Below are 15,545 nucleotides of genomic sequence, written 5' to 3' on the forward strand. Positions count from 1 at the left end.
CCAAGTTCAGAATTATTCCACCAGGGGCCACTTGGAACCTAATGCAAATCATCAGAGAATTAGTACAGTAATTATTTTAGAATATTTAGACAAAGCAGCTCTTCAAAACAGTGCTCAGATCCTTCATGCCATACTCAATCTTTGCAGGGCTAACAGCACATGCTCTGATGTGTAAAGGATTTTTCTGAGCTGGTACCTCTGGAATTGCTGTGTCCCGCAGCTGTGGTACTTGCTTTGTATCTGTGAAAGTGACTAAGGATCTGTTGCAGAATAAATCAAAGTAAAGCATAGCATTGCAAGACTGTGTGATTTCATTCTGAATATTCCTGGGTTATTTTCTTTTTTTTCCCTGCAGTTGAGCTCAAATTTAACCTGGACCAGTATGTCCATAAAAGATACCCAGGTCTGGTGAAAATAGTGCGCAATAACAAACGAGAAGGACTGATTCGAGCCAGAATTCAAGGCTGGAAAGCTGCAACCTCTCCTGTTGTTGGGTTCTTTGATGCTCACGTGGAATTCAACATTGGCTGGTAAGTCCTTGGCTGTTTCCACAGGGAGTGGGGAATACGTACTATTACAGTTTGCCCTGTGTCTCAAAGGCTGTGAAAAAGATTCACTCAACAGGGGAGCTGAAGAACTGTATGGATGACACAACTACAGGCTTGTGTTTTCACATTAGCAATTACATTTGAATAATATCTGTGATTATTGCAGTATTGCCAACAGTCTTCTGCAGTGGTTGCAAGATTCATAAGAAAAGTGTTTGTCCCTGTTCTAGTACAGCTTAGTGGAGAGAGAAGTAATTTAAACTGAAATGAATGCAAAGCCTCCGAAGCAGGCAAATGTGGGCATACCATTAAGGAAGCTCTGTGCTCAAGGCAGATGCATGCTTTCAACTACTTTTACTTAATCTGCTTGACATTTTCTTTCTTTCCTTCTTCCAAACTTGAATATAAATCTGACTTGCTTGTAAATTTTCTTACATTTACATTTGGAATGAAATAGTGAAATATTTCCTGTATTTTTAACGGGACTTGAAATTATTGTGCCTTTACTCATCCTCTCTGTTTTGAAAAGGAGGGGTATTAGCTGTGGTTAGCACCAGTTCGATCTTAATGGACCAGATCTGCAGTTGGAGAAGTCTTCGCAGCACCACTTAGTGGCCAATATTTGGCATTACTAGAACCTGAGCTTTCATCTGAAGCAATGGAGTACGCAGTCAGCTGAAAAAGGGCTGGTGGGACCTTCAGTATGTAAAATGTGTATTTTCCAAAGAGAGTCTGGTATTTCATAATGATGATGGAGGGTTATGGTGGAGCTGATTATACTCTGCAGTTCTGAGAGAGATCCCCAAATTAAAACTAAAATTAGCTGTACTTGCAACTTAATTGCAAAGGAGTGGAGTGTTTATTTTTATATGTTCATGAATGGAAGATGCAATAAAGTGCACCTGGTTTCTATTCACCCTATTTTCCCCCCATCAGAGACTGTAATAGCAGTCATAGTTATTTTTTAGGAGCTTAAGATGTTAATTTGTTTATTTCCTTTTAAGGCAGGTGGATCTTTGAAAACCTTGCAAAAGTTTACGTAGGGTAATATCAGCTACTGGGCAGAGCCAGAGGCTGAGGCCTGGTACTGGGGAGAGCATGTTCCTAGCAATTAGTCAGTCCTGAGCTACAGGTTCTGAGACTTGCAGGGAATTTTATTACCCACTTTGTAAAGGACATTGATATCTTATTGATGTATTCTACCTAGAGAAAGTAGGCAGTGGTGTCTGTAAGCATAGAAAGGTTTTGTGGCTGCTTCTGGCTGTGTTCGTTGATTTTTTTTTAATGCTTACTTTGCATTAATGTCAGAAGGAGTTGAAATCAGCCTAGCAAGTTCATGGACTACTCAGTGAATGAGTATGTGTGTATATCCAAGATAAAAAGTGTTTGCATTTACCACACTCTCCCTGGTGTACTCTCCTTTCAACAAGTTTCAATAATACTACTGAGGCACTCTGCGCAGCTGCTTTGAGACCACTTGGCTTCTGGAGTAGCTGCAGAAGATGGATGAGAATAGCAAATGCATACCAGAAATGTTATATCCACTTGTTTGAGTTGCACATGGAGGCTCAGCGTGTTCCTTTCTGGAATTTCCTCTGTTCTTTGGTGCTGCTGACAGCCATCTCAATCCTCATCCTATCTGCTTCCCGCTAGTATTAATTCTGCCCATCATGCATCATGTGTTTGCCTGTCATTTCAGTTTTCATTTCATCTCCTTTTACTAGGAGGGACTGGAAGGTTTTCTGTATGGGCTGCTTTATTTTTTCCCACCAGGTTACCAGTACCCCCACTCAAGATTCTCTACCAACTTGGTAGTCGGAAGGGAGTAGCTTGTTAAAGCACCAGTGTCCCATTCTCCTGCTAAGTCTTATCCTGTGTGAATATTTTCCCCTTTTTACTGAGTGTATTCATGTATTCAGTGGCCACATGGATTACTCCCACTCAAAACTGCCTATGGATTATTTGTGAGGCAATTAAAAACCAGCCAATTCCTTTACCACAGAAAAGAGCATTAACTTTCTGTTTGGTTTGTGTTCCATCTAACAGTCAGTTCCCTGCAGTGTAATTTTAGTCTTCCATTCTGTGGCTGCTTTACCTGCCTAATCAGCTGGCAGATAAATTCACAGGGAATTAGAGAAGGACTTCATCACTTTCTCATGAAATATGCAGAGCTCTGACAATAAAAACCCCACATCTTTTCTTTAAACAATAGTCACCCCATAATGAGTGAACTCTTGCCTTGGATCACGCAATAGCACTCAAAGGCTGCTCTCACAGCATAACTCTCTGGGGACATTTCTTCTAAACTGAAATACAATCTGGTAGGATATTTAAAAAATATTCTACAACCTGGCAGGTCAAATTAACTATTGAATTATTTATTTTACTGAGCTTAATTGCTGCTTTTTTGCTTCTCAGGTATTAAAATGTGTTAGCACAGAGCAAAGAGTTTCTACCGACCCGTTCCCCTTAAGTCCTTTGGTAGTGAGAGCTAATACTGCTGTGACAGCAGGAGTGGAGAGGAGTGGAAGCATGGGAGGAGGCCAGTGTGTAACAGTTTACTGGAAAGGCAGACACTACAGTTTTCACAAAAAACATCTCCCAGGAAAGTTGCACATTCTGAAGAGAGATATAAGCTTGTATTGTTTGATCTTCTCTTCATTCCACTGCAGATTTCAGCACTCCTGCTCTGATTTTTATGTTAGGTCCACCTGCTGTGCGTGAAGCACTATACAAGTAACACTGAGCACAGACAATTGCATCCTGGCTGCTAATTATATTGCAGAAGATGTAGAACATTATACAGACTCCTGTCTTTGAGAGATGGGAAGGAATAATATGACAAGGAGGAAAGAACTTCACTACTTTATATCTGGGAGCAGGAAAGAAGAGAGAGGAGAAGTGGGGTATTAATTCTGTCGATGAGAAAAGGGGCACATTGAGTGAAGGAGGGCAGAAGTCAGTAAGTGAAAGGCAGAGACCACAATATATTAGCAGGCACAAAAAGGATGCTGGGAGCCATAAAAGAAGACATAATGATAGAGTATTATACTTGCTTTCTAGCTTAGGACTTCATTTTGCACGTATCAAAGAAGTAGTATTGGAGGATTGAATGGAGATATGAAGTACTGTAGTAATTAAAATTTTGTCAGACAAGAGGAAGCAGAGGAGGAAGAGCATTTCATCAAAAAATTTCAATATACCAGAGAGACAGACACAGCCCAACATGAGAAAGAAGACCTGAAATATAAGCTCAGTATCCGTCTGTCTGTGCTACACACAGCCCATCTTCATTGGCTATCCCTGAAGTTGTCAGTGTTTTAAAACAATAGAAAATGGGGATTTTAAGAAATTAAGAATAAGAGCTGAAGATCAAGATGCCAGGTCTACAGATAGCCCCTTGCAGATACTATTTCATGCTGTAATATGTACTGCAATTGGCTGTTGTGGCCTTAAGCAGTGCATTCTTGAGAAACTGTATAATGAAAAAGGAAGTTGCTTTCCTCCTAATCTTCTGCTTTTGGTTTTGTTTATCCCAGCTGCTTGATATTGGAGACATGGTTACACATCTGTAGGACAAAGACATAATAACTTTGCTTCCTGTGAAAGTTCCCTTCTTTATGTTTTCATGTGGTGCACTGGAAGCCAAACTCAACCAGCAGCTAAGCACCCTGTCCTGCCTGTTCTCACTGAGCTCATGTCACTCTCTGGGGACCTGCCAGAGCCTGGGTGGCTTTTTCCTTCTAGTGAGAGAAGCACTGAAGCCAGGGGTGAAATTGTTTGCAGTTCTCCTGTGCAGTCCCTCCCTTAGGGTTCACACCTATCACTGCTGATTGAGCCACACTCCATTGCAGCATCCCTGATAACAAGCTGAGTTTGACTTGGGAAGGAAGTTCTATTTATGCAAAAGCAAAGGAAAGGATGTGTCTTTGTTGAAGGAGTTTTTCCTTATCCAAATATGAGGTTCAATTTGGTAACCAAATGGAATTTATATTTCAGATAGCAAAAGTGAACTAATATTATCTGAGTAAAGAGGGCAGCATACAGCAAACATCATGTGGGCCTTCCGCATCCTTGGGGCAGTGCCAGTTTGCATACAGAGAACACATAAGAAAAGCAAGTTCAACTATTCATCTACCTAAACAACCTGGAATGCTCATTGAAGCATAGTCACTACTTTTCAGTGGTGCTGAGAAGAGCTGTTCAGGTTTGGCAGCCAAACAGCTGATCTTTACTCTCCAGCAGGCGTTGAGCTGCGCTGGCTCCGCTCTGGCTGTGGGCTGCAGGTCTGCACCTGCAGGGGCACACAGGGGTGCTGATAGAGATGTCAGGGAGAACAGATGAGTAATTTCCCCTCCTCTTTGAGATTGAGGAAGGGAGTATGATATGTATACATATATTCATTATGATATACATTCATTTTTTTAGTTCTCTGAACACTTATTTACAGGAAAAGAATTCTGCATGAAATATTCTTCACATGGCCTCAGTGGAGATTTATGTATGTCTTTAAATCTGCTTGTCTGCATCTGATAAATGTATATTGTCAGTAAAATCCGAGGTAGCATATAAAATCACATGCAAAATAAGCTTTCAGCTTACACAGCTTTTTTTCTTATATTTCTCTTTTAAGTTTTTACTTAAAATGGTAACTGACAGCGGCACAACCAGAGTAGAATAAAGTGTTAAACCCACTGAGCCACAAAATCTAACAGATGAGACCATTTTGTCTTTCATTTAATGTCGTAAGAGTCCTTGCAGGGAGAAAAGGGAGCCCTGATTTGTGAAAGGGGAAACAAAATAATTGTTTTTTTAATGTTCTTTTTTTTTTTTTTTTTTTTTTTTAATTGCAGTAAAAATTGGAATGGTTATAATGGAGAGTTAAAAAAAAAAGAAGTGTGCTTATCTCAGAAGAACCCAGACCAAGATATACAGACATCTACTTAGGACAGGGGCAGAATTTAGGGGAAAAGCTCCCCAGCACAATTTATGCTATTTATAAAAGGGTTTGGTTTTGGTGGTTTTGGACAAATTCCTAAGAAGTGCCATTTAGGGGGAGAAAAAAAAAAGAAGGGAAAATGATTTACTATGGAATGTCCTTTAGAATCATTCTATTTAAAGAACTGAAAGGGGCTCTGGGTCTGCTCCTCGAGTAATGTGGGTTGGCAAAGCCTCTTGGAAGTCGTGAAGTCCCATGAGCAGAAGAGTTGGGCAGCAGCAGATCTGCCTTGTGGCACGCTTGTGGCTTCTTCTCCTGGATCACATGCACTTCTTCCTATGTTTGTTTTGAAAAGTCTGCTTGAAGTCAGTAGGTGGCTTTACATATTTAAGGGGTGAATTACGTACTCGTGTGCTGAGGAGCTCATTACTAACTTGTTTTTACCTGTTTCTTTTATCTGGAAGAAGCTGTTCCTTTAAGCATTGTAAAAAATCAGACTTCCTCATTGGCATGAACTCTGACAATCTGATAAAGATGCAAGATAGCATGCAATTTTTGTTTGCCCTGATGTCTCCTGGGGTTTGAGCTGCTCTGCTTTGGCCCAGAGTTAAAGACAATGAATATAGTTTCAGAGAAAGACTTACAATGGGATTAGGGAAGTGAGTACGATCACAGTATGACCTCAGCCTTTGCTCTCAATCTTCTCACAGACTTATTTTAAACTCAGGGTTAAATTCTGCCTTGCAGCTCCTTTTCTGACTCTAATATTTATCTCAGGAGCATTTACACAGCACTGGCATTGCTGGAGCTCCCATAGAAGTCAACATGGGCTCTCAGTACCTTGGAAATTCCATACTTTGACCTCCACTTTTCTCACTGGTAGGCGAAAACATGACACGTGTGTGCTATAATTAGAGAAATGCTAAACAGTCACTGTTAAATCAACACATCCCTTTGTTGTGATTTTGCTCCTGATCAGATTCTTGCCACAAATCCCCCAGGACAGCTTCTGCAAGGAGCCACTTAGCAGAACACCTGCTGTGGATGATCCTACCAGCATGTTGCTGTGCTTGTGGGAAGCCCACCTAAATTAGGGTAAAGCCTTATGCTCTTTGGAGTTTCAATCATGCACTGTTACCCACAGGACTGAGTCCTGGGAATGAGATGTTTGCAGAGTGTTACTGTATTTCAGGAGCTGCTTCAGAGAAATAAAACCCAAGTGAAAATAGCCATTAGCTTAGCAGAGTCTATAAGAGAGTTAAACTTACTGTCCTCTCTCTTCTGACTTTATCCATTCACTAGCTATATATTCTGAGTGGGAGGACACCATTGACAAATATATTCTTTTAGTGGAGATAGAAGGGAGGAACGTCTTTGTCACTCAAATTCTACCCAAACTGTCTGCTTGTTTTTCATGAGGTGGTGGAAGGAAAAAAACGCACAAAGTTGTATGAGATGTAGTACTACCTAGAAAGTTTAATCTTGTGATTATATTTAGTTTACTGAAATCTATCATGTCTATGAATTTGCCTGGAAGGATTTTTCCTCTTGCTCCAGTAAATAACTTGTTAATCTTGTTATTATTATAACTTGTATTTGCTACTCTGTTCCTATACCTTGATACAAGCTAGGAACCTAGTATTTTTTTTTTTTTTTTTTGCATCTGTGTAAAATAGGGATGAATCTCAAAATTCACATCTGGCTTACCTAATCAGGAACAGCTGGATCCTGCTTCACTGCCAGCAGTGGCCATGTGGAAAGGAAATATTCCAACCCCATCCTGCAGCTCATCAGCACAGCATGGTGAACCCACTTGGACTTCAGCTACCTCTTCCACTCAGTCCTTTTTCTCCTGAAGTTGCCAGGAGCACCTGACATCTCCAGATGTACAGTGGGGACGACAAAGCATGAGGAAAGAAAATAGATGAACTTTGGTGCCTATAAAGGGGATGAGTAAATCCCCATAATAATGTAGCAGCTTAAAATAAGGGAAAAATAAAATTAGAAATTTCTAGGAAAGATTTAATCATAATCCTTTCAAAAGCCTTAAGCAGTTAGACAAAGCCAGAATTACCAGCAAGGTTGACAAAGGATTTGATGACAGTGCAGCTCAGCCTACAGACACAAAGCTACCAGGCAGGTCTGTTGAGTACAGCGGAGCTGTTCCAGGGCTGGACTTCTGCGGCAATGAGCAGCAACTAAAAAGAGGCTTGTATTTCATGAATTACCTAAGATAAGAAATGTAAACACAGTCTATTACCCTTTCCTGTGGAAGCTTGCAGTAGTACTTCATTCGACAGACTGGCCATTGCTTGGAGATCATGGCAGATAGAAGAACAGCACAAACAGTATTGGTGGCACAGAGGGCATTGACTGAACCTGGGATTTGAATGTTCCTGTAGTTCCCTTTGAGATGCTCTAAGGCTTGGTATTTGAATACCCCTAACTATTTCTGCCATCCCTGACTGGGCAAGACAAGCTAAGAAACCTCACAGGTGTGCGGTTAGCTGAGAAATCACTCCATTTTGAGTTTTCCCAAGTAACAGAGAACTCAGAACTGCATTTTCCCATCCCATCTGTGACTGCTCTCTGGAGGGTATAATTCCTCTACCCTGTGATATCTCTTCTACACCAAATGTGCTAAAGCAATGTCCAGGAGCTTCAGAAGAGGGTCCAGCGCAGTGCCCAAAGGCTGCTGCAGTGTCGGTTGCTTTGCAAGGGAACCAGTCAGTTTTGTAATGGGGCTCCTGCTCCAAATGCTCTGCGGTGGTCTGCTTCAAGGTAATTTTTTTTTCCCCACAACTGCAAAGAGGAAGATGCCTCTGCCAGTTTGTCAGTGGCCTGTCACTGATGATGATGTGGGGTATTTTGAAATCCTTTATTCCAGAGGCTAGAAGGGAGTGAGAGAGCCTCCTGTTGATACTAAGAATGAGGGTTTCCACAGCCGTGCATGGTGGCACAGAATCAGTGATGGGAGAAGAGTGTCTGGTTGATGCCTGCCTCTAGGCTGGTGAACACAGAACAGCATTATGGAAAGAATTAGCTAGATTCATCTTTTTTTGCATTCTTTCCTTATTTTTTGGAGTTATAAGAGTTTTTCTGGTGGACACACGCTGGATTTTAAAGCAGTTAATCTCATAACTATAATCTCTTATTAATAGTCAAAGCTGCTTAGCCTGATTTGGCAGGTCATATTGGCTCTGTATGGGGGATGTGTGTGTGTGGCCTCAAGACTTTACAGATTGGCATACTGAATAATGCACTGCACCCCTGGGGAGGGGTAGAACAAGAGTGTGATGTCAAGAGGAGTATTTTGGCCATACCTGAGTACAAAGGAAATGTTATCTTCTTACTGATGAGATCAGAAAATCTGTGGTAGTTCAGACTGAGGCAATGCAGAAGGAAAATGGAGGTTGAGTTAATTTCATAACTTGTCCCTTTCATTTAGCCTACACAAGAAAATACATGGTAACAAACAAAATAGAAGATAACAGAACATAAAACAGCCAACTTGAAAGCACGAAGGAATGATTGCCTTTTGAGCACAAAAAAGGGAAAAGATCAGTGCTCAGCTCCTACTGCCTCTGTGAATCGCAGCAAACCCCCTTCCCTCAGAGAAGGTACACGTGAGAGCTCTGCAAAATCTTCAAAGTTTGTTTCAAGGGGAAACAGTTACAAAAGAATGGAGTGATGGCTGTTTCCAATGCTGCTTTGAGAAGTGCTTTCCACCCTTATATATGTCTGTTACCTTTTAGGATCAGTTTCTCTCAAACTTCTTAGCAATTTCCGACTGCCTTGGCCAGAAGCAAGTGGTTCCCGAATCACTTTGGGATACAGCTTCTGTTGAAAGCACACTGATGTTTTAAAGCCTTTTGAAATGGTGGCACATTTCCTTCAGGTTGCTGCTTTTGCACCATCTGGCTATTGAAACCTTCTCATCATCAGAGAGGTTTTAGAAGACACAATACAGTCTTATTTGTCATTCAAACAAGGTCCAATGGAGTCAATCCTTCAAAAACAAGATTTAAGTCTTTGAGTAACCTTCAGATTCGTTCTCTGTTCTGCATTTTGTTCCTCATCCCTCATCAGCAGGAGGCATCCTGGTGCTGTAGACATTAAGGGACTGTTAATAGTTACTCTGGTCATGGTGACTCGCAACACTTGCCCATTACAATTTGAAATGGCATTCCCAAGGCATAAGAATAAGTATTTGGTAAATTTTGTGCTATTAAACACAAAGTGGTACAACTCCTTTGGGGCAATAATCTGTGTGAGGCTGCTATGTGAGTATTGCCATATCAAACCTCAGCCCCTTTGCTCTATGACGGTGACGTGCATTTGATCCTGCCATGCTGTGTTATGGTCTGCGTGATCTCGCTGGATTACTGCCGTCAGTATTAGAGAACGTTGTTTTATCAGACTGCAAAGAGGGGCCCGGGATAACTGGATGGCTGCAAAACATTTTGCTGTCTTTATTATTCTCAGGGTGGAACCTGCGCTTACCCGGATCAAAGAAGACAGAAAGCGGATCATCTTGCCAGCAATCGACAACATCAAGTACAACACATTTGAAGTGCAGCAATACGCCAATGCAGCCCATGGCTACAACTGGGGCCTCTGGTGCATGTACATCATCCCACCACAGGACTGGCTCGATAAAGGGGACGAGTCAGCACCCATCAGGTAAATCTCCTACACGCTGTCACTTTGTGCTAACAACGTCTCCATCTCCCCAGTCTGCCAAGGGGCAATTTAAGTGAAGCAAGGCTGTAGGCTTTGTGCAGGGGTGGTAAAATGAAACTGGGGAACATGGATGGGTCTGCAAAGCTGTGAATGCATGTGTGACATTTCAGAGCTGCAGCACAATGTGCATACAAGTACTGTGATCTAGTTGTGAAAATGTGATTCAAGTTCACTTTGTGGCCCTTACTAGGATAGAAAGATCTTTTTTATCTATGTTTTATTTTCCAAATTGGCCCTGGTATGAATAATGAGTCAGATAAACATTGTATGCATGAAAAATGTAGGTATTTTTTATATGATTGCAAGGAGGCTGTTTTCACTTTGGGTCTGTAGGCAGCATTCTTGGACATCAGCCCAAACCAGAGCTTCCCAGCAGCACTAGTAGGAGATGTGTTAGCCTGGTCTCACTGGAGCGTTGCTCTTTTTTTGGAGAACTTTGTGCACGTTATGAGTTTTCCCACTGGATGAATTTTAAAATGAAACCAGACCATAGGAGCAGAGCATCATTTTATTTTCTCTGTAAGGTAACATTTTCCCTTACAGGAATGAAATTTTCTAAGGAAATACTGATTCAGGAATTGTCACAGTCATTTTGAGAATTGTTGGAGTTACAGGGAGAAAACAAGAACTGAGGAGAATGAGTCTTTCTTTCCTCTTCTTTTGAAAATTCACATCCAAACTTCCTTCTCTGGTGCAGATGCTTGTCTCGTGGCTCCTCTGAAAAGTGCCATGCTGAGTGAAGGGTACCTTTTTTAGCAACTGTTGAAATAAACAGCAAAAAAAGGTTTTACTCTAGGGTTCTTTGCCTTGTTTTTGAACTTTCCTAGGAAGGATACAAACTACCTTCTTAGAGATATCTTCATCTTGATGTATATCATATCCACCCTAAAGTGAGCTAAAACTCTATCATATGGTCACAGCGTAGGCTCTGGCAGAAAAGATGATGTACCTCCATTCAGCATAGAGACTGAGTTGTCAGGTTCTGAGATGTCTGTTCCCAGTCCATCCAAGAAACCTCAAACAACACACCCAACTGGAAAGACCCTGGAGGTCTTTTAGGAGTGTTAGGACACGGATGGGCTGTTCACATTTCTAAATGATTGGTTGGGTGGGACCATCTCACAGGGTCTCACCCTCATACAAATTGTATTTCAATCTGTACTTGAGCAAGTGTTGCAAGTTCCTATTATGTTCATTCTCATGCCTTGCGACTGCAAAACAGATATACAGCAACACTGACCTTACTTATCACAGCACAGCACAGTCCTTCAGCACTGACCCTTCACTCAGCTTGAAACCTCAATAAGCAGGAAAGTAATTACTTAGAAAATCAGTTTTCTTGGATAACATGCCCTGTCCTCCCATCATTGTTTTAAAAGCACAGCCATTCTCTATCTACTTCACTCAGCTCTGAGAAATAGATATTGCAGAAGAAAAATTAATCAGACAAAGCTTTCACTCCTGAAATCAGTGTTTCAGTCTTTTATTCCCGAAAGATTTTGCACACTTCATTACTTCCAGTTTATATGTGGAATCACTATATTAATTTTCACATCAGTTGTTCTTGTATTTGAGTCTCTTCTATTTTGGGGAAACAACGTCAAATATCAGATAAGACTGAGCTAAGAGGTTAAAGTTAGTTAAACCTCAGCAAGTTCCTTGGACAAGTTCTGTACAGGGGTAGCCATTGCACTCACTGAAGCATGGAATTCTGCAAAGTATTTCTGGGAATTCAGCTATTGATCTTTCTAATAGACATTAAGGAATCTCACCCCTGTGTTGCTGGAAGAGGAGTTTGTTTTCTTTCAGCAATACTGCCTCCATTTACCATGGGCTTTCCTCAGGTGTGTGTTCAAGTACTTGCCAGAGTCACACTGGTGCTGAGTTGGACAGGTACAGAACTGAATAAGGTTCAAGAACTGAAGGCTGATGCACGTAAGCAGCCGGCTCTCAAGAGCTGCGATTTTATTCTGAGCAGAAACCCTGTGCTTCAACAGTGCATAAACTGCACTGAGGGAGAGGAAGCAGCATGAGGAGGAGAGCGCCCGGCCCTTGCAGACACATCCCAGCAGCACTGAGATGTTCCGGATACAGAAGCACCTCTCTGCAAATTATGAATTACATGCCCTAAAATGCAGAGACATCAATGTTGAACCGTGAACACTTACATGGCTCCCTGGGAACATGAGCTTTGAAGGCAGTGATCTAGGAGAGCAGGGCTTCTGCTTGATAGTCACGCTGCACTGATTTCTGATGGATGGATTTGCTAAAGCATTTGGCTGTGCTGTTGTGTCGTGCTGGCCTATAGACATACAGTGCAATTTTGTGGCTTTTAAATGAGATGCCAGTGTAATTATGGTGATGAAAAGAGGGAACATATGAATGCTATTGATGAAAAGGATTAGAAAGTCTGCACTAAGAACTGAAATTTGAAGGCACGCTTGACATGAACTTAGTAACTGTAAAAATGTGAGTTTGCAAAAGCAAAGGGAAATCAGAAAAGTGAGCAGACTTTCAAAGTCTCCTCAAGTTTGATACAGGTTTATTTTTCTAACCAGCATCCCACGTGGTAAACTGCAACTATGTCCAGTTTGCAGGGCACACAATCTGTTCCATAGTCATGGTGTTTAGATCCACATGTCTTTTCAGTGCTTTCATAAGGTTGTTCACAAACAGAAAAACTGCACGTTCATTCAGCCCTTGCTGACACCGTCCCTCCTAAGGCTTCCTTTTACACTGCCTTTTCAAACAGGGGGTTTGTTGGGAGACTCTGAGTGTTCTGCAAAAGCAGAGGCTAATAACTAGTAGCATTGTGATTGGTTTTGTGTTTGGCACAGCTGAATACTTACTCCTGGGTCTCACAAGGGACCAAAGGCTTTCAGTGGAATCTATGCGTCCTCAGTCCTCAGTGAGGATCAGAGTCCGGCTGCTGCAGTACAGGTGACAAAGGGGATGTAGCCTTGAAGTGCAAACAGCAGTAAAGGAGTAGCCAGAATAAAGTGTCAGATTTTGTAAAGATTTCTGCTACAGTTCAAAGTCAGTTCCTTTTCTTCCCCTGTGCTAATAGTCTGAAATTTGGAGCAATTGATGTTTTCCAATTCAGCTTCTGCAGGCAATCCATTTTGCATGTTTGACATTTAAGATGTGAGATGTCTCGAACGTGAAGATTTAAATGAGGATGGTTATTTTGACACGCTGTGTCCATCACGTCATTTTCCATTTGTGTTCCTTTAGAACACTGCCCAAAAACGTCCTTATCATCTGGCAACAAACTGTGTAACAAAGGATACTTTTTCAGAGGGTTTCTAACGAATTTGGCTATGCACTGAAACAGGCTGGATTTTTTCTGCATACAAAAGATAACGCTGCATTTTGGAACAGCAAGGAAGGTGCCTTCTCTCCAGAGCTCTGTCTGGCTCATCTTCCCTCGTCTGTCACGACTGTGATGGACTGCTCTGTTTGATTTCATGATCAGCAACCACCAACACTGGAGTCATTAATCAGTCTCCCTCAGCCGAGCGTTGCACAGCTTTCTGCTTTATCTTCCTTCTGCAGCAGCGGTGCATTTCATTGTTGCATATGTTCTCACTTACTGCTCTAATATGCCATAGCTTGGTACTGCAAGAAGTGTGTGTGTGTGCACGCACTGAGTCAGCCACTCCAGAAGGCATGTGTGTCTCACACGTGGATGCAAATGAGCACCTGACATGCCCGCAGGCTGCCTGCTTTGGCTGGAGCATGGGTGCCCTTCTCACATGCAGCGAGACCTTGTGCCGATCCGTCACACCGATGGTGATGCAGCCACCTTTAGGTGGCTGGTGGGCATCCTGCCTGTTCCACAAGCTCTATTCCTGCAGGGCTCCAGAATGTTATCCTGCATCCTTACTGCCCTGCCATTCCTAGCCAAGCTTTCTGGGTTGCTTTATTTTCCATTGCTGTTTATCTCCAAAGGAATTAGCATACCTTCCCTTCACTAAGCTTGACAGTTTTTTTCCTGCAGCTCCTGAACAGCGAATCTGTCCTTGAGTTCTGTTCCTATGGCCTGGTGTGACTCTTTTATAGCATAAGGCAGCCATGGTAGCCATCCCACAGCAGCACTGCTCCTGGCCGCACAGTGCCCCTGCTCTGGTAGCAGTGTGCCGTACCTTTCAGCAGTGCAGAATCATGCTATTCTATGCTGCATTTTAAGATTTTAGCTGCAAAAGCCATTTTAGTGTGTTTCCTTTGTTAACTTTTTACTCATGCTGTTGATTATAATTAAAGCTTATAATATCTTCAGTTCTGTGACAGAATATTCCACCAATCAATTAATTCTCTCAACACCTTTTGAGGTGTTGCTAATAAATAATACACATCCAATTGCTATTCTGTGATACTTTCCTTCTAAAAATGTCACTGTTTCACTACAAGGTCCTTGACTTAAGGAAGAGAGACCTTTTATAGGAAGTGTCTGCAATGCAAGTTAATTTATTTTACTTTGCAGTCATGAAGTGCAAAGGGCAGGCACCTTCTTGTTTGCCACCCCTTGGGCGGTGAGCAGTGCTTAGGATGTGCTAACACAGTTGTTTTTGCTCATATATCTATTGCTGACTTTCCAGGAGAGTGCCTGATGCAGTGTATTGAAAGTAGCAGATATATTGGGGTTTTTTAGTTATGAGAGAAACCTGGTGGTTACAGCCAAGCAAAGGTCTCGTGCTTTACGAGGGGCAGGTTTGTTAAAGGTGTTTGCAATGTGGCACTTACACTGCAGTCCAGTATAAGTTTATAAATGAATTAGTTAGGCTTTTAAGGTGCTAAGGCAGACCTGAAATTTTTACCCAGTATTATTTGTGCTTTGTGGATAGAGTAACAGAGGCAGGGGGAGGTGATCCACTGAAGATCAAATGAATGACAGAGATGGGAGCAGAGTTGAGGTCTCCCGAGTCCCAGCACCGTTACCAGCTCACTGGGCTGTGCAATCGTATTACACTTAGTTTACAGTTGGATCAGTCAAAGCACGGGAAAGTTAAGGGCCTGGGCTTGAGGAGAACTAAATGTCCGAAACTCTGGTTGAACCTGATAGAAGTCTTTGCATGCATTGTTCAGAAGACTCAGCACTGTGCTTCCTGGGTAGTTTTTTCCATTGCATCAGGATGTGGCTTGGGCACAGCCTCAGGCTTATTATTTCCAGCTTTCCCTGCACTGACCACATTTTTGTTCAGCTTCCAGGGTTGCAGTGGCTATAGGTAGCCAAATTCAAGTGGAGATACATTGACTGGAATTTTTTTAAGTGGTGTCTCTGATGAGCAGGATGTCATTCCTTCTGCCATTGCACA

At 42.0% G+C, this 15,545-nt stretch overlaps 1 protein-coding gene across 10 annotated transcripts in view; it reads left to right on the plus strand.

Moving 5' to 3' along the window:
* GALNT9 (polypeptide N-acetylgalactosaminyltransferase 9) overlaps window positions 1–15,545 on the plus strand; it is a 199,759-nt gene that overhangs the window by 126,485 nt on the left and 57,729 nt on the right. For all 10 annotated transcript variants that reach the window (XM_025155561.3, XM_025155562.3, XM_046901218.1 and 7 more), the window contains 2 exons: window positions 356–530; window positions 9,973–10,170. In XM_025155561.3, coding sequence (XP_025011329.2) covers window positions 356–530; window positions 9,973–10,170 — 373 coding nt within the window. The remainder of the gene's footprint in view (window positions 1–355; window positions 531–9,972; window positions 10,171–15,545) is intronic.

Source organism: Gallus gallus, chromosome 15 (assembly GCF_016699485.2).
Source record: "Gallus gallus isolate bGalGal1 chromosome 15, bGalGal1.mat.broiler.GRCg7b, whole genome shotgun sequence".
NCBI classification, from domain to species: Eukaryota; Metazoa; Chordata; class Aves; order Galliformes; family Phasianidae; genus Gallus; species Gallus gallus.